Below are 17,547 nucleotides of genomic sequence, written 5' to 3'. Positions count from 1 at the left end.
TAAAACAGAAGCCAACTGAGGGTTAGCCAGACTTACCAGCCTTTTCTGGGGCTTGATGAGAGGCCGGTTAATGCCATTCATTTTGTGATATAGACCACAGGCGTTGCACAGGTAGTGCCCTGTCCCATCTTTCCTCCAAAGTGGAGTGGACATCGCTCCACAGTTAACACATTCTCTGCCATCTCCGGGGAATTCCTCCAAGAACTCTGAAAATGAAACAAAAGGTGAAACACATTTTGTTAGCCATTCAAGTAGGGACCCGGTCCCTTCACAGCATCGCGACAAGAGACACCGTAGCACATCTCAGAAATGGTAAATCTCCTACCGTGAAGTACAATAAGTCATGGAATGGGAACAGGCTAGGTTTTGAAGCTCCTTACAGAGGCTCCCACCAGACATAATTTCCATTGCATTTATGAAAATTTGTGCTCATTATGGGGCAAGACAGTCACAAGAGATCCCACTGAATACTGCTTATTCCTTCAATTTTGGGTGAGGTTACCTCATTGCTTCACATCCAATTGGGGCATATCCCCTTAAATTCCTGCTGAAATCCCACAGGATCCATACGACAAATATTCTGGGTTTATTTTTGTCCCCCTTTTGGTACGCCATAGCCTCTTGGGGCAGCAGCAAAATGGTGGCTTGGGGAACGAGGCATGGGCCTTCTCTGTAGTGGCACCCACCCTGTGGAACACCTTCCCATCAGATAGCAAGGAAAGAAACAACTACCTGGCATTTAGAAGACATCTGAAGGCAGCCCTGTTTCAGGAGGTTTTTAATGCTTGATGTTTTATTGTGCTTTTAATTCTGTTGGGAGCCGCCCAGAATGGCTAGGCAAACCCAGCCAGATGGGCGGGCTATAAATAATAAATTATTATTAATTATTATTATTCTTATAAGCACTGCAACTGATGAACAGGAATGAATTCGCCACTAACACCCTTTTGTTGTGTCAATAATGTTAAAGGATAAACCTGCCCCCCAACCTTCCCCCAGAGAAATCCATCGCATTCCATGGGAGTGAAAGAAGGGCAAAGAATTTCAAGGAAGGGTGAACCTCATAGAGGGCATTCCTTCCTGCTCTCGTCAAACACAGCCTCAGGGTTATTGTGTGCACAAACATTTGTAAGTCAGGTATAACATTGGACTAAGGGCAGGAAGCCCAATCAGTGTGACCGAGAGACAAGAAAATGACCACTGTGTGTATATATTTAAGACAAGGGACTGTGCTTGGGCCCTGAGAGAGAGAGAACCAGTCTGGATGGGTTGTGTCTTAGGTGAGAGCCAAGAGGTTGAGAGATCTTGAAAAGAGAGGTGAGTTGGAAGGAGAAAGAGGCATGAGGTACCATCAGTACTCAATTACAGTATTGCTATCAGTATATATAGAACTTTAGTTGTGATTCCTGCATTGCATTCCTGGACTGGATGACCCTTTGTGTCCCTGACAACTCTACAAGTCTATGATATGAGAAGTGAACACTTAAAACCAATAGTTTCCACTTCGTATTATTGGAAAAGGTAAAAAAGGTAAAGGACCCCTGGACGGTTAAGTCCAGTCAAAGGTGACTATGGGGTTGCAGTGCTCATCTTGCTTTTCAGATTGAGGGAGCCGGCGTTTGTCCACAGACAGCTTTCCGGGTCATGTGGCCAGCATGACTAAACCGCTTAGCTATAGCACATGGAAACACAGTTTACCTTCCCACTACAGAGGTACCTATTTATCTTACTTGCACTGGTATGCTTTCGAACTGCTAGGTTGGCAGAAGCTGGGACAGAGCAACAGGAGCTCCCCCCTTCATGCGGATTCGAACCGCTGACCTTCCGATCAGCAAGCCCAAGAGGCTCAGTGGTTTAGACCACAGCGCCACCCTACTGTATCATTGGTATCTTCTTCCAAATTGCATTTTGTCCCTGCAATCTGCAATGTGCTGTATGGATTGTTTTGGGGTTATGGGTGTGGCTGTGTGTACTGTTGTAGTTCTAACTGTATTTTTATATGCCTTCCAATGAGAGACAGGATAGAAATACAAACAAAATAGATTGTTAGGATTTCACTGATGTTCACGAAGCTGAGGTGTGTCTAGATTTTGCCCAAGGGGTTTAGCATCAGAGCATTAAAACTATCAAATTTCCAATCCTTGTCTCTTTCTTATGTTTTTAAGAGGCAGCCATGTGTCTCCTGAACTAGACAAGTGGAAAAATGATCTACATCCCCTCCACTCAGTCCACACACACCCCTTTTCAGTTAATTTCTTGTATTCTTTAATTAGTGATAAATGTATTGTCAATGCAGCAGCCATAACTAATAGCCACTGACATCGGCGGAGACTCGGAGGAGTGTATGGCTTCCATTTGCCCCCAGAAAAATCCTTGCTTTGTGCTGTTTGAATGGACGAGATGAAGTGCGACCCAGCTTGGTTGTAAAAATAAATGATCGGGATGATGTTATTCTAAGATGATAAAAGGGGAGGCGGAGGAGATCGGGAGACTTCCCTGATTTCAATCAAGCAGCGCTGCTCGCTGACTGGTGGCGACAGGCAGACTGGACAAGACCTGCTGGAATGTCTTTGGCTCATGGAGAAGGTTGGGGGATACTGAGACCTGGGTATCAATCACACCGACAGCTCAGAGCTGACAAATGACAGACTCCGGGTAGAGGTTCGGAGTCAGTTTTACAGCATGACGCCGGCCAAATACTGACCTCGTGGTAGGCAAGGACTCCAGAGCTCTGCTCTGATGGAGGGTCAGAGCTAAGCCTTCAGGCACACACATTTGCCCTATGCCTTGCTTTTAGGGCTGCGAGTTTTAAACTGGTAGGTCAAGCCAAGGCTTTTCATTGCTTAAAGGAGTCAGACCCGTGTTAAATACCAGCAAAGACTGGTTTCTCTTTCATTCCTTGCAGCAGATACACACCACAGCCAAACCAGGCACAAGAGTTTTAATAGTAAGGATCGATTTACCTTGTCAGATGGGGGGGCAGTAAGTGAAGTCTACCCCTTCCTGGCTTAACCTCACTCATTTATTTATTTTTTAAATGGAAGTCTGCATGCTTGGAGAAGGGCAACTCAATATTTAAGGGAAAGAGGACACTGCAGTTTTCAGGTACTGCACCAAGAATGCCTCACATGCACCTTAGCTACATAGGCTTGGATCATAAGAGGATATAATCTAGAAGGCACTCTTGACCAAATAAAAAGGGCAGATTCACAGCCGACCTCCACCAATGCACTTTCAGAACTGAATGCCACTGCAATGCATGAAGAGACCATTAAATAAAATAGAGATTGAATCTTATCATCTTAAAATGGAGGTATAGGTACGACAGACACACTTTATCCAGGAGAAAGATAAATATAGGGAATATATAGATATGGGCTGCATCCAGCTAGTGCTTAATCAAGGTGAGCTGTGCAATCCTATGCACAAGGAGAAGCAAGTCCTACTATGTTTAATGTACTCCCATCTAAAAGAATGAACTCCTGCCAACCTAGCAGTTCGAAAGCACGTCAAAGTGCAAGTAGATAAATAGGTACCACTCCTGCGGGAAGGTAAATGGTGTTTCCGTGCGCTGCTCTGGTTCGCCAGGAGCAGCTTAGTCATGCTGGCCACATGACCCAGAAGCTGTACGCCGGCTCCCTCGGCCAATAAAGCGAGATGAGTGCTGCAACCCCAGAGTCGGTCACAACTGGACCTAATGGTCAGGGGTCCCTTTACCTTTAAAAGAATGAACAGGGTTGTAGCTTTAAGTCATAATAACTAGAGTGGGGGCCACAAGAAGAAGACCAATGCATGTGGTGTTCTTATTGTCATTATTAGTTATTCAGTTTCTTACCTACCCTTCAATACAAGGTCCCTGCAGATTAAAAAATGCAAAGTTAAAATCAATTTAAAACAAATGTCAAGGTATGTATATGAAGAGTGTTAAATGTGCATGCATACTTGAAAGTGAACATATGCTAGTCTACATTTATAAATGGAATTGCATTACATGCAATCCAAAGTATAGGGTGTGTTAACTACACACCAAGATGACTGCCTCTCTGGTGCCATGTGAACGAAGTCACATGCATTTTAGAGAGATGCTCCCTCATCCAGTTGAGATCTAGACACAATGTGGCATGTTATTCCCCACCAGTTTCAGATTCTATATGTGGTTGGGCTTTTAAACGATTGATGGGCCAAGCAAAGTCAAATTATGTGGAGCATCGGGCAAAGATACATAAAGTGACAGATATGCCCAAAGACTATTTTGCTGATGACACCCACACACCAAGGAAGCCAACCCATGAAGACTACCCAGAGGAGACGTCTATCATGCCAGTGGAGGCTGGTCCATTAGAGTGAATATGGCACTGCCCCACACCAACCTGAGTCTGCCCTCAGGCAGCCTCCACCTGCCTATCCTATATCTTTCATCCAATCCATAGGATGGCAGTGCCTGTCACCTTTCTCCTCCTCAGTCTCAATGTTGCTCTGGTAGAACACAGCAGGGAGAAGGATGGGGTCCTGTCGTTGGTTCTGGCTCTCCATCTATTCTTGGACCTTCCTTCAATCTGCCTTACCACTCACCAATGGACTCCAGTCACCAATGCAGGTCACCCAACCCCAATACACAAGAAGCATGCAAAGGAGCTACAAACATACTCCAGTGGTTGCTGGTTCAAGTCCCAACATGGGGGCTTTTTGATCTCGCATGAAATGAAGGTGGACAGCTTGACAGTAGCCAGAAACAGGAACCCTGTGGTGCAGTTTGCAAAGCATGTACAGGCATGCTCAGGGGACTTCCAGTTCAAATCTGCACCAGGGAATTCCTCTTCCCTTTCCAGGTTCCAATCATCAAGTTGAAAAGGTGATGGCCAGCAATTGGGTGTCAAGATACACCGTATCCTATGCACTTCCATGGTAAAGTTGTATGGGAAGCTTTTGACACAGGAGTGGCTTTTGTTGTCTTGCCTTTCATTGAAGTCAATGGGAGGGAAATGTCCTGTGCCAGAACTGATGGTATTGCCCAATGATAGGCGCATAACCATGTCCTAGAGGCATGGTGAAGTATATCACCCAAATTGCTGCATTGCAGCCATGGCATCAGAGGAGTTTGACTGGTGTAGCTGTGATGCCTGCAGAATGTATCTGGTGTTGCAGAAACATAGCCCAAAAACTCCAATACAGTGGTACCTTGGGTTACATACACTTCAGGTTACAGACGCTTCAGGTTACACACAGAAATAGTATCTCGGATTAAGAATTTTGCTTCAGGATGAGAACACAAATTGTGTGGCGGCAGTGCAACAGCAGCGGGAGGCCCCATTAGCTAAAGTGGTGCTTCAGGTTAAGAACAGTTTCAGGTTAAGAACGGACCTCCGGAAATGAATTAAGTACGTAACCAGAGGTACCACTGTACAGGAATGCACCCTTACTCAATAGAGTAAGGTAAAGGTAAAGGTACCCCTGCCCGTACGGGCGAGTCTTGACAAACTCTAGGGTTGTGCGCTCATCTCACTCTAGAGGCCGGGGGCCAGCGCTGTCTGCAGACACTTCCGAGTCATGTGGCCAGTGTGACGAAGCTGCTCCGGTGAACCGGCACCAGAGCAGCACACGGAACGCCGTTTACCTTCCCGCTATAAAGCGGTGCCTATTTATCTACTTGCACTTAAGGGTGCTTTCGAACTGCTAGGTGGGCAGGAGCTGGGACCGAATGACGGGAGCTCACCCCGCCGTGGGGATACGAACCGCCGACCATGCGATCGGCAAGTCCTAGGTTCTGAGGTTTTACCCACAGCACCACCTGCGTCCCTAATCGATAGAGAGAGAGGTTAAAAATAATTAAAAGGGTTTCTTTGGCTATGTCTGAAGGAAGAGGAAGAACAAGCAAATGGTAGGTCCTCTGTATAGGGAACATGGAGAAATGCTATTGGGTGACAGAGCAACACTGAGGAGGAGAAAACTGACAATTTAAGAAGGGTGTTGACAAGCTGGAACGTGTGCAGAGGAGGGCAACCAAGATGATCAAGGGTCTGGAAACTGAGCCTTATGAGGAATGGTTGACGGAGTTGACTATGTTTAGCCTGGAGAAGAGGAGACAGAGAGGAGATATGATAGCCATCTTCCAATATCTTAAGGGCAGTCACATGCTTGTTTTCTCGTGCCCTGGAGGGTAGGACTCCAACCAATGGCTTCAAGTTGCAAGAAAGGAGATTCCAACTAAACATTCGGGGGGGGGGGGACTTTCTGACAGTAAGAACTGTTCAGCAGTGGAACAGACTCCAATGAGAGGTGATAGACTCTCCCTTCCTTGGAGGTTTTCAAGCAAAGGTTGGTTGGCCACCTGTCATGGACACTAGTTTAGATTCCTGCATTGCAGGGGGTTGGGCTAGATGACCCTCAAGGTCCCTTCAAATGCTTAAGATTCTGTGATCTATTCTTTATAAATGAAACATCAGGGACCGCCTTTCCCCCTCTATTCATTTTTGGTTACTGAAATAATGTTCAATTTATTTCAGTATTTATACACTTTATATAAAGCTTCAGTGATAAACCCTTCAGACAATGAGCTCCCATTTTTATACAACAAGTGGCCATTGTTGTAAAGAGGATCTATTTAAAAGTCAATCCACAGGCAACTTCAAAGAAGAGCTGTTCCTATTTCTCTCCCTAGAAGAAATGCCTCGTTTTAAAACAGGTCACTTACTACCTATATGGTTTTGTTTTAGCCCTTTCATTTTTGATAAGTAAAGGACCCCTGAACACTAGGTCCAGTCGTGACCGACTCTGGGGTTGCGGCGCTCATCTCGCTTTATTGGCCGAGGGAGCCGGCGTACAGCTTCCGGGTCATGTGGCCAGCATGACTAAGCCGCTTCTGGCAAACCAGAAATGCCGTTTACCTTCCCGCCAGAGTGGTACCTATTTATCTACTTGCACTTTGACGTGCTTTCGAACTGCTAGGTTGGCAGGAGCAGGGACCGAGCAACGGGAGCTCACCCCATTGTGGGGATTCGAACTGCCGACCTTCTGATCAGCAAGTCCTAGGCTCTGTGGTTTAACCCACAGTGCCACCCGCATCGTATCCCTTCATTTTTGATACAGCAACTTAAAAATACACAGATCTGCTGCTCTGTAAAAGGGTCACCTGCTCTGATACGTAGAGATATATTCTATGTTAAAATCCTCAAACCAGGGAAACAAACAGAAAGCATTTGGTTTTCAGGTAAATACTGTTGTGTGCACATGTGCCCATACCAGAAAATAGAATACAGTCACCCTCAACTCATTCATGGGAAAGCTTAGTTGAATACCACTGGTTTATTTCCAAGTGAAATATGGACTGGGCTTCATATCTCGACATTTAACTCTGGATTGCTATCAAGGGATATGTACTTAGCCAAGCCATTGTAAAAACAAACAAACAAACAAAAGTATCAAGTTCACAAACTGAGAAAACAGTACTGAAAAGAAACCAACCCTTGCAGCTCATGGAACATTAAGAGCAAACAATGAAGGAGGAATAAGCAAGGCTTAAACAGTTTATGAAAAAGGAATTGCCTCAGTGCTAATTTGTTTCAGTGATGCACAGCATCGCTCTCTCCCAAGGATATTTAGGTAAAGAATAAAGGGACCCCTAACCGTTAAGTCCAGTCGCAGACGACTTTGGGATTGTGGCGCTTATCTCGTTTTACTGGCCGAGGGATACAAATTCAACTGATCCCTCCCACTGTCAATCCCTGTGGATACATTTCACATAGCAACAGCCCAGTCTTATTATATGTTTACTTCTGAACTTTCACTGAGCTCAGTAGGGTTTATTTCCTGATTAAAGGTGCAATCCTAAATGCACTGGAATGTAAGAACAACTGGAACCAGGACTTGCATTTTGAGTAAATGAACAGAGGACTGCACTGTCGAGAATGCTGATTCTAGTCACTGAGCTATTAGAAGGTATAATGATACATACACGGGGGGAAATATATTGATTTGATATGAAAATTATAAATATGCTTAACATTTGGTATGACTTTTAATATGATTTAGCACCCCTATCCAAAGACAAGTTATTTCAAATATCTAAATAATTTAGTTGATCACTTGTTTGACGGAGTTAATCTGTTACAGCTCAACAATTTCCATAACACAATAAAATAAAACCACACACCCTAAACCTCAGTAGACGTATGGCTGTACAAAATGATCAGTAGACTGAATTCTGTAACTTAAGATTGCAAAACTGGTACTGACGGGGATGTAAATGTGCTGTGCAGTTTAATGCCATCCACAATATGTCATATTCCAGGTAGACACTCTGAAAATCAACAGTCTTCAGTTATTTATTTCAACGCCCTCCTCTAAGCATGACTTAGGAATACAATTCATACTTCCAATGACTCTGATCTCTGCAAGCTCAGAAAAGAGAATAATCAAGCGAAAAACTGGTGGTTAAGTTTGAAAGGAGTTGTTAATGACATGCTCCTTTGCAATTTAATATATTGATTTAAACAGCTGAGAAAATTCCAAATGTAAGTAGCAAGGAGGGAAAAGACATGTCATTTTGATACTGATGGAAGTGTAAAGGGACCCAACTTTTTGTTGTTGTTGTTGTTGTTGTTGTTGTTGTTGTTGTTACATTGTGGAAATTCCTTGCAGGTTGAAAATGTTGCATTTTTTCACTTTCATATTCAGAATTATTTCACACCCCGTCCTGGGCTCTTCTGCTGAAGATCAGTTTAGAATTTAAGGAAATAATGTACACAAATAGTACATAGAATTTCAGCCTACTAGCCCTACAGAATTAAGTTCAACTTACTCCTTATGTGCTTATTCGAAAGTAATTTCCACTTTTAGGGAATTTGTGTTCAGGGATCTAGTCCCAGATCACCTAGACACAGGATTAACAGTCTTATTGCCTACTAAACACCTATATTATTATTTTGTAAATCCTAAACTGCAAGCTTGAACCTCCATACTTTTTTTTGGGGGGGGGGTAGATTAATACTGCAATCAATTAAACTTATTTCAAAGTAAAAAAAATATCCAGTGGTTTAATTAGGGCTGCAGTCTTCTGATCACTTACTTGAGAGTACGGTAAATCCCATTGAAGGCAGTGGGATTTCTGAATAAAAATGCACAGGACCTGTCTAAACTACAGGTTGCAGCTCCTAAATACAGAAACAATGGAAATTTGGGAAATCCAAGAATATTTCCTGCTATGCTGGGGAGACCTGGTTCGGTGCGTTTTGCAAAATCCAGCTGAAAGGGCAGCGGCGAATTCACTTCGCAAAGGGCTCTTTGCTTGCTTCTTTTATCCGAATGCGAAAATATTTCCAGCGATGAAAAGTAGGAGAAAGGCAGTGTTTAGAATGGCGTTCCCCGGTGCGGGGGGTGGGATTTGGGTCACAACCCCCAAATTTTACTCCCGAAGCCTTTCCGTTCACTCTGGCGGTGGGACTCAAGGTTAAAGCACTTTTTCTCCTTTTAAGAGTCGAGCACTAATTCTGCTTTGTTCTTAGGATAAAGATAAAAGGCGGAGAAAAGCAGATCCAACCAAGATAACAAAAGATTAAGTCGTCTTTCAAAAGGGGCTTCGGAACAAACATAAAGCCGAAATGAAGGGACAGTTGCAGGAACCAGAACGAGGCGGGTTTTATTAACCAAGCGCCTGCTTAAGAAAGTGCGCTTGGTTGAGATTCTTTTCTGTTTCTGTTTCTTTGTGTTTTTTTTGTAAAAAAAAAAAAAAGCAGTGTGAACCCAAAGCGAAGCGAAGCGGCTTTGATGGTCCTATGGCTGGGCGATTTTGAGCGGGTGTTGATGGATGGTGCCACGGCGCACGTAGCCGGCGAGGGAGAGAGATTTGTTTGGGCGAAGGCGAATTAGGAGCCTTGGAGTCTGTTCAGATCTCAACTCATTTACCCCAATAAATTACTTTTAAAAGGCGAAACGGCTGTAAATCTGCTCACCTCATTTAAACACCAAACAGCGTCACCTCTGAAAGCTGCACAACATGGATATTGTAGAGGGAGGCAGATTACTCCGGGCGTCCGAAACCACCGCTGTTATTTCTGACTCCATGGGGAAAGTGTAACCCCGTGGCTCTTTCATAGCCTATATGTGACTATAGAAAGGCTATTCACCAAGGCAGCTTTTGGAAGGGCGCGACAACAAAAAAATCTTTTCCCTTCTGAAGTTTCGCAAGGAAGGGTTTGAGAAGAGAGAGAAGGGTTTGGGATTGGGAAACAACGAATCCCGGCAAAATCGAGGGCTGGTTGTGGAATGGAATGTCAGAATCTTCTGCCTGCTTACTTAAGAGGAAGCCTAATTGAATTCAGCGGATTTACAGTCAAGTAAACATGCATAGGACCAAGCTACATGGCATCAAGGTACAGATATAAAAGTTCTTGCATGTGTTTTGGAGACCAGCCCCATTTTCCGCTGAATTGTCAATCTTCCCTTGTCAGTCACTGTTCTTGCAACTTCCAGTATTAAACTTTGAGCCATAATCCAATTCAGTAGAAACACCCACCAATTTAAAACTGGAATTCAGACCCCTGTTTTGAAATGATTCTTTTAAAGCGACAGATAAAATCTCAGGGAACTGGATTTTTAAGTCAAATGTCCAAAGAACAGAAGATGGTCCTATTTTTAATATGAAAACTTCCCTTCATTTGAAGAGTACCACCTCTTTCTTTTTTATGTTAACAGGTGACAGCTAACAAGAAATGTTATCAGAAAGGCAAAATCCTCACCAGGCACCACCTTACTACAACTACAACCCTTCCAAAATATTCCCAGGAGAAAGCCCAATTGCCTCCCAGCCCAATGGGACAATATTGTATTATCCTAAAATATGCTGCAATGGCATATAAAATAGCTGATAGCATAGTGCTAGTCCCCATGCTGAATCAAGACTTCCCAGTTCCATTCTGAAATCCCCTACCGATGAAAATTGATGGAAAACTCACTGGAGTGCAGTTGTTCATTCAAAAGAAATAAGAGATGTGCTTACACCCACCCACACAGACCCAATCCATGTGCAAAGCAAAGCAAGGCCAAAGTTTGATATAGATGAGCATTTGACCCCAGAATTCCTTCCCATTCGCACTGCTCTTGATGGGAGTAAAGATCTAAGGGCAATATGCTGATGAGGCACAGGGAACACTCCATCCCTAGTTCAGATCTGGAAGTCATGAACTCAGAAGCAGACTTGGGGGCAAGTGCCCTGCATGCAAATCAGCGCCAACTCACTTCCAAATGAACATTGACTTCAGGCTAGACCAGTGGTGTGCAGTGAAATTTTCCGCAGGGGAACAGTAAGGCCAGAGGCGCCAGTTTCCAGGGGCGATGGGGTGGGAGAGTCACACGCTCCAGGCCTCTGACAAGATACTGCAGCCCTCCTGCCTCCTTCCCAAAACCAGGAAGGTGAAGGGAGAGCTCTTGGACCCTGTTGGAGCATCATGCCTCCCTCCCTGAGCCAGGCAGAAGCTTCCCAGGCTTTAGGAAGGAGGCGCCAGGCTTTGATAATTTAATTTACCAGGAACATTTAGAGGACTAGTCTAGTCCCCCTGGTCCACTTGACCGCACACCATTGGGCTAGATCCTGCACTCTCAGTCTCATGTCAGCCCCAATGCTATCTGCATTCGTAGAATTACTTCAGAAGTGCTGTGAACATTTTATACAATGTAGTGTGACAATACAGAGCGTTGCCATCAAAGCCTTTTCTCCCTCTTGGAGGCAGTTTTACACACACACACACACACCCCACATACTGAATAGAAGTCACTTTGCCTAGGAAACGGCATAACACCTGAACAGATATATAACGACACAGAGCAATTGCACACTGAGCAAAATGCACCTAGGTTTATGAATATATCGAAAGCTACTGCCAGCCAAAATATATCCAGCACTCAAGTGCTTACTGAGAGACAAGCAGATTAATTCATTGCCTGAAACAATCTACGTTGCTCCTTCCCATATAGGGCATGAAAAATATCCAAGTGTTTTTTTCAAGTTCCTTTGCATCTGAACACTAACTACAGCGATCAGGCACATATTCTAAACCGAAGAGTTCCCATATATTGCCTGTCTGTAGCCACACCAAGGACAGAATTTGGCTTCCAAAGCCATGTCCCAGGCACACAAAACCCCCAAAATAGTTTTTACCATTTCCAAGCCAAGACAGCATTTGCTGGAGATTCTTGAATGCTAGGGTGTGGGGAGGATTTGTCTTGGCCAAAGTTTCCATTCTTCTAATATTCCATGGTTGCTACATCTCATCCCTCTCTCCAGTGCCCCCATTTACAACACTACCTCTAGCAGATTATTCCATAAAGGGAGACTTAGCATTTTTAAAATGAATGATGTAGTTATGCATGCACCCACATAAAACAAAACAAAACTCCGGGACAAACTTTGAAGCCAATTTCAAACCAGCTTAAGAACACCAAGAGAGCCATCAATCTAGTTCAGCTTTCCATTTTCAACAGTGTTGACTCAAATGCCTTCTTGCCTTGGCTTGGCTTTCAGATGCACCAAGGGTAGCCATCATAGCCAATGTCACTCAGACACTTCTTGGAAGCTTCTTCTTCTTAAATAATCCCCTTTTCACAGACCTATAATTTCCAGAGGACCTTAGAGGAGAACCAATTACGAATCAACTAGATTCTGGTTTCAGTTTAGCCTTAAAAGCACTCTTAGGCAATGGATGGTGCAACTGGACTTCTCTGCGACCCATCCCCTCTGCAGGGAGGTGGGACCGATTCGGATGGTCCGCCCCCGCCACTTAATGGATCCAAATGGTTTCCAGAGAGTGGTAGGGGATGCTTTATCCCATGTTGATGGCCTTTCAGCCGATTCCCTGGTGGCCCGCTGGAATGTGGAGTTAACCAGGGCTATTGACTGTTTGGCTCCGAAGCGCCCTCTCCGATTGCATGGAGCCCGGAGAGCCCCGTGGTTTTCCACGGATCTGAGGGCAATGAAACAATCGTTGAGACGGCTAGAGCGCCGGTGGCGGATAACTCATTCTGAATCTGACCGGACACAGGTTAGAGCTCAACGTCGAGCCTACCAAGTGGCGATAGCGACAAGACTTTCTTCACCGCCTCTATTGCATCTGCAGAAAACAGCAGCAGGAGACTCTTTCAGGTGGTTCACAATTTAGCGGAACCACCTGTAACATCGGGGCCCAGTACGGGCCACATGTTCTCCTGCAATGATTTTGCAAATTTTTTTGCAGATAAAATCGCTCAGATTCGGGAAGAAGTAGACTCCACCGTGGGAGCAGGGCCGGGGCGGGAGAGTGCTAGAGTCCTGTCTGGTCAAGTTGTGTGGGATCAATACCAATCTGTTACCTCCGAGGATGTGGACAGGCTGCTTGGGCGAGTGAAGCCAACCACCTGTCTCCTGGATCCTTGCCCATCCTGGCTTATAAAAGCTAGCCGGGAAGGACTGGGCGATGGGCTTCGTGGGGTGGTGAATGCTTCCCTCCGTGAGGGAGCCTTCCCAGACCCACTGAAAGAGGCGGTTATTAAACCGCTTCTTAAAAAACCATCTTTAGATGCGGCCACGATGGCCAATTATCGCCCAGTCTCAAACCTTCCATTCTTGGGCAAGGTGATTGAGCGAGTGGTTGCTGAACAACTCCAGGCACGCCTGGATAAAGCGGACCATTTGGATCCCTTCCAGTCAGGATTCAGGCCTCATCATGGGATTGAAACTGCCTTGGTCGCACTGGTTGATGATCTCCAGCGGGCTAGGGACAAAGGTGAGAGCTGTTTCCTAGTTCTGCTGGATCTCTCAGCGGCGTTTGATACCATCGACCATGACATCCTTCTGGACCGTCTTGAGGGGCTGGGAGCTGGGGGCCGTGTTCAGAAAGTGATGGTGGGGAATGAGTGTTCAGACCCCTGGGCTCTCACTTGTGGGGTGCCTCAGGGTTCTGTCCTCTCCCCCATGCTTTTTAACATCTACATGCAGCCGCTGGGAGGGATCATCAGGAGGTTTGGGCTGGGTGTTCATCAGTATGCAGACGATACCCAGCTCTACCTCTCTTTTAAATCAGAACCAGTGAAGGCGGTGAAGGTCCTGTGTGAGTGTCTGGAAGCGGTTGGAGGATGGAGGCGGCTAACAGATTGAGGTTGAATCCTGACAAGACAGAAGTACTGTTTTTGGGGGACAGGAGGCGGGCAGGTGTGGAGGATTCCCTGGTCCTGAATGTGGTAACTGTGCCCCTGAAGGACCAGGTGCACAGCCTGGGAGTCATTTTGGACTCACAGCTGTCCATGGAGGCACAGGTCAAATCTGTATCCAGGGCAGCTGTTTACCAGCTCCATCTGGTACGTAGGCTGAGACCCTATCTGCCTGCAGACTGTCTCGCCAGAGTGGTACATGCTCTGGTTATCTCCCGCTTGGACTACTGCAATGTGCTCTACGTGGGGCTACCTTTGAAGGTGACCCGGAAACTACAACTAATCCAGAATGCAGCAGCTAGACTGGTGACTGGGAGCGGCCGCCGAGACCATATAACACCGGTCTTGAAAGACCTACATTGGCTCCCAGTATGTTTCCGAGCACAATTCAAAGTGTTGGTGCTGACCTTTAAAGCCCTAAATGGCCTCGGTCCAGTATATCTGAAGGAGCGTCTCCTCCCCCATCGTTCTGCCCGGACACTGAGGTCCAGCTCCGAGGGCCTTCTGGCGGTTCCCTCACTGCGAGAGGCCAAGTTACAGGGAACCAGGCAGAGGGCCTTCTCGGTAGTGGCGCCCGCCCTGTGGAATGCCCTCCCATCAGATGTCAAAGCGATAAACAACTACCTGACATTCAGAAGACATCTGAAGGCAGCCCTGTTCAGGGAAGTTTTTAATATGTGACATTTTAGTGTATTTTTCATCTCTGTTGGAAGCCGCCCAGAGTGGCTGGGGAAACCCAGCCAGATGGGCGGGGTACAAATAATAAATTATTATTATTATTAAATTATTATTTCTGCCCCTCTGAATGTTGATGGACTCCAGCTCCCATCATCCCTCCTCCTCTGGCCATGCTGACTGGGGCTGATGGGAGTTTGAGTCTGAAAAGCTCTAGAGGACCATAGCTTCCCCATCCCTGCCTTTGGCTACATGCACATTTTGACTCAAAGTGGATTTACAGAATTTTCCAGGTTCTGGAACTGGGGTAGGTTTGCTTATGACAAATTAAGACCAGAGACAGATTGTAGGTCAAACAGACATGTACTGAACACAGTGTGATACACTCAACATAGTCCTTGTTTGCATAGAATGCCAAGTCAAACCATGGCTTAGTATGAACATGCAGGCTTCTGGAAAGGAGATAGTGATTGTTTTGAGCTTCCAGTCATTCTGCTGCTGCATCGAGTGAAACCATGGTTTGGCTTAGCTGCATGTTGGCTGAACCCAAGCTTGTGGTTTAACACTCCCAGGCAAACCAGAAGGGCAGATTTTGGTTACAGCTCAAGGTTTATCAGAAGTGAGGTAAACCACAACCCTAGGATTGGATGATGCACTAAGCCAAACCATGGCTTCAGTCAGTGCAAGGCAGAAACAGAACAGCCCGAGGAGAAGCAAAACAACTCTGGTTGACACTCTGGGCATCTGTGTGTTTCCTCATTCATGTTATGATACCACCATTCAGCTTCATGTTATGCATGAACCGGGCCATAGACCACACACTTCTTTAACATTCATTGACAGGTTTTGCGGACTTTCATGGTGTTTTTTAAGCAACTGCTTTAATGATAAATTCTGGACAAAAGAAATGGGTGATAAGGCCTCCATCATAATGCCCTCAGGTCTGAATAAAGTGTCCTACCAGGGATCAAAAGGCCCTCAATAGCAGAGAACCATGTGCTCTTGGAATGGCTTCTGAGAGTTGGACTGGATGATCCTTTGGGTCCCTTCATGGGTGTAGCCAGGATTTATGTTGTGGGGTGGGGCAGGACACCCACCTGTTAACATCCTCTGTCTGGCTCTGTCCAGCAGATTCGGAATGAAATGTCTCAACGACCGTTGTTTTAAATTACTTTCTTTTGACCCCAAGTGCTCAGAAAAACCTGCCAAAAATCTTTCTACTTTTAGTGAAGGATCTTTACTTATTTACTTGATTTAGGGGCCCAGCTGCCCCCCTTGCCCCCTAGCTATTCTCATGGGTCTCTTCCGACTCTACAATTCTATTAGTGGGAGATACACTACATACCAAATGTGGGTCTCCGGCCAGGCAAGCCCCCCTGTCGCGTCTGAAGGCTGTGCAAGACGCTGCTCTCAAAGTGTCCCGCAGTCCAAGATGGCGGTATCTCTGCAGAGCTGACGTAAGCCCCGGGATAAGGGCTGGAGTAGGAGCCATTGACCGAGCGCACCAGAGCATTGCCATATTGGTCGCGCCCCCCAGTGCCCAGCAACAAGGGGCTCTGGTAGCCTGCCTCTCGTCCGGCACCACTACCGCCAGGGGGGCTGTGAGAGTAGGAGAAGCCCGGCGGTGCATGAGGGCTGCTGCCATTGAAGTGCGAGGCCTCAGCGCTGGCCGGCTGTGCCCATCCTGGGTGGCTGCTCAGGGGATGGCCCTGGTGGGCAGGTTCGCAGCTCTGCAGGTAAGGCAGGCTCTGGAGCATGGAAGGCATGCGGCTGGTGGGAACGTAGACGGCCGGGCTGGTTGGCGAGTGCAGGAAGTTGCTGGAGTCATGGGAGTATGCCGACTGGCCAGGGTTGGGGGCAAGAGTTAAGCTCTGGTACATTTTGTATCCTTCAAGGCAGGAGCAGCGCAGCTGGTGGGGCACAAACAAGGCAGCTGGACGGCAAGGGTCGGAGGTTTGACATGAAGAACTTCTCTAATCCTCCCTGGCCGATACAACTGAAGCAGCTTTCAGGCACCTGGAACACAGGAGAGAGGAGAAATAAAGAGATGCTTTTGAGTCCTGTATCTTGGCTCCTTCTAGCAAATGGCAAGTTGCTTCATACAGGCTTTTCCTTTCCCCCTCTTTTGCTCATCTGTCAGTTACATAAAAGAAATCATTCAAAACATTCACTCTAGGGTAACATCCAGCTGTTCTGCTATCTGCTAAGCAATATTGACCCAATCTTCAGACCCAAATGTCTCAAATTCATTCATTTTCCTTTGCACATAAAAAGTTCAAAAGGGGTTCTCTAATTATTATTAGTAGTAAATGTGAACAATGATTTCTCTCTAATCAAACGTATCCAATTTGCTTCCTGTAGCTTCCATCCCTGCCCTAAAAAACTTAGCAAGAGTGGTTTGAACATCACAGCAAAGATCAGAAGGAAGACTGGAACTCACATCATTTGAAATTTGGAGTGTTCAACATTTTTTTTAAAAAAAATTGCTCACATGTTTTAACAGCAGCTTTACTGTCAAAGATCATCAGTTAGTAAAATGTCTCCTAAAAAAACTTATTTAACTGGAGATTATTATTATTATTTTGCATCAATGACTTGAAAAGGGCTGGTAAATATAAAGAGGCAGCACATTTCCATAACCTAGCCTATTCTCATATTATTATTTTTTGCCCTTTCTCTAACTAGGTCGGGGTAGCA

The 17,547-nt window shown here is 45.7% G+C and overlaps 1 protein-coding gene across 3 annotated transcripts in view; it reads right to left on the bottom strand.

The window, feature by feature from the left end:
* The window catches only part of GATA5 (GATA binding protein 5), a 55,639-nt gene that overhangs the window by 14,122 nt on the left and 23,970 nt on the right, over positions 1-17,547 (bottom strand). For all 3 annotated transcript variants that reach the window (XM_083744581.1, XM_083744582.1, XM_083744580.1), the window contains exons 2-3: positions 16,196-16,866; positions 37-206 (exon numbers count right to left, since the gene is read on the bottom strand). In XM_083744581.1, coding sequence (XP_083600707.1) covers positions 37-206; positions 16,196-16,730 — 705 coding nt within the window. In that variant the 5' untranslated portion in view covers positions 16,731-16,866. The remainder of the gene's footprint in view (positions 1-36; positions 207-16,195; positions 16,867-17,547) is intronic.

Source organism: Podarcis gaigeae (genome assembly GCF_964106915.1).
Source record: "Podarcis gaigeae genome assembly, chromosome: 6".
NCBI classification, from domain to species: Eukaryota; Metazoa; Chordata; class Lepidosauria; order Squamata; family Lacertidae; genus Podarcis; species Podarcis gaigeae.
The sequence above is the reverse complement of the archived record's forward strand: the minus strand, read 5'-3'. Positions and strand labels throughout refer to the sequence as shown.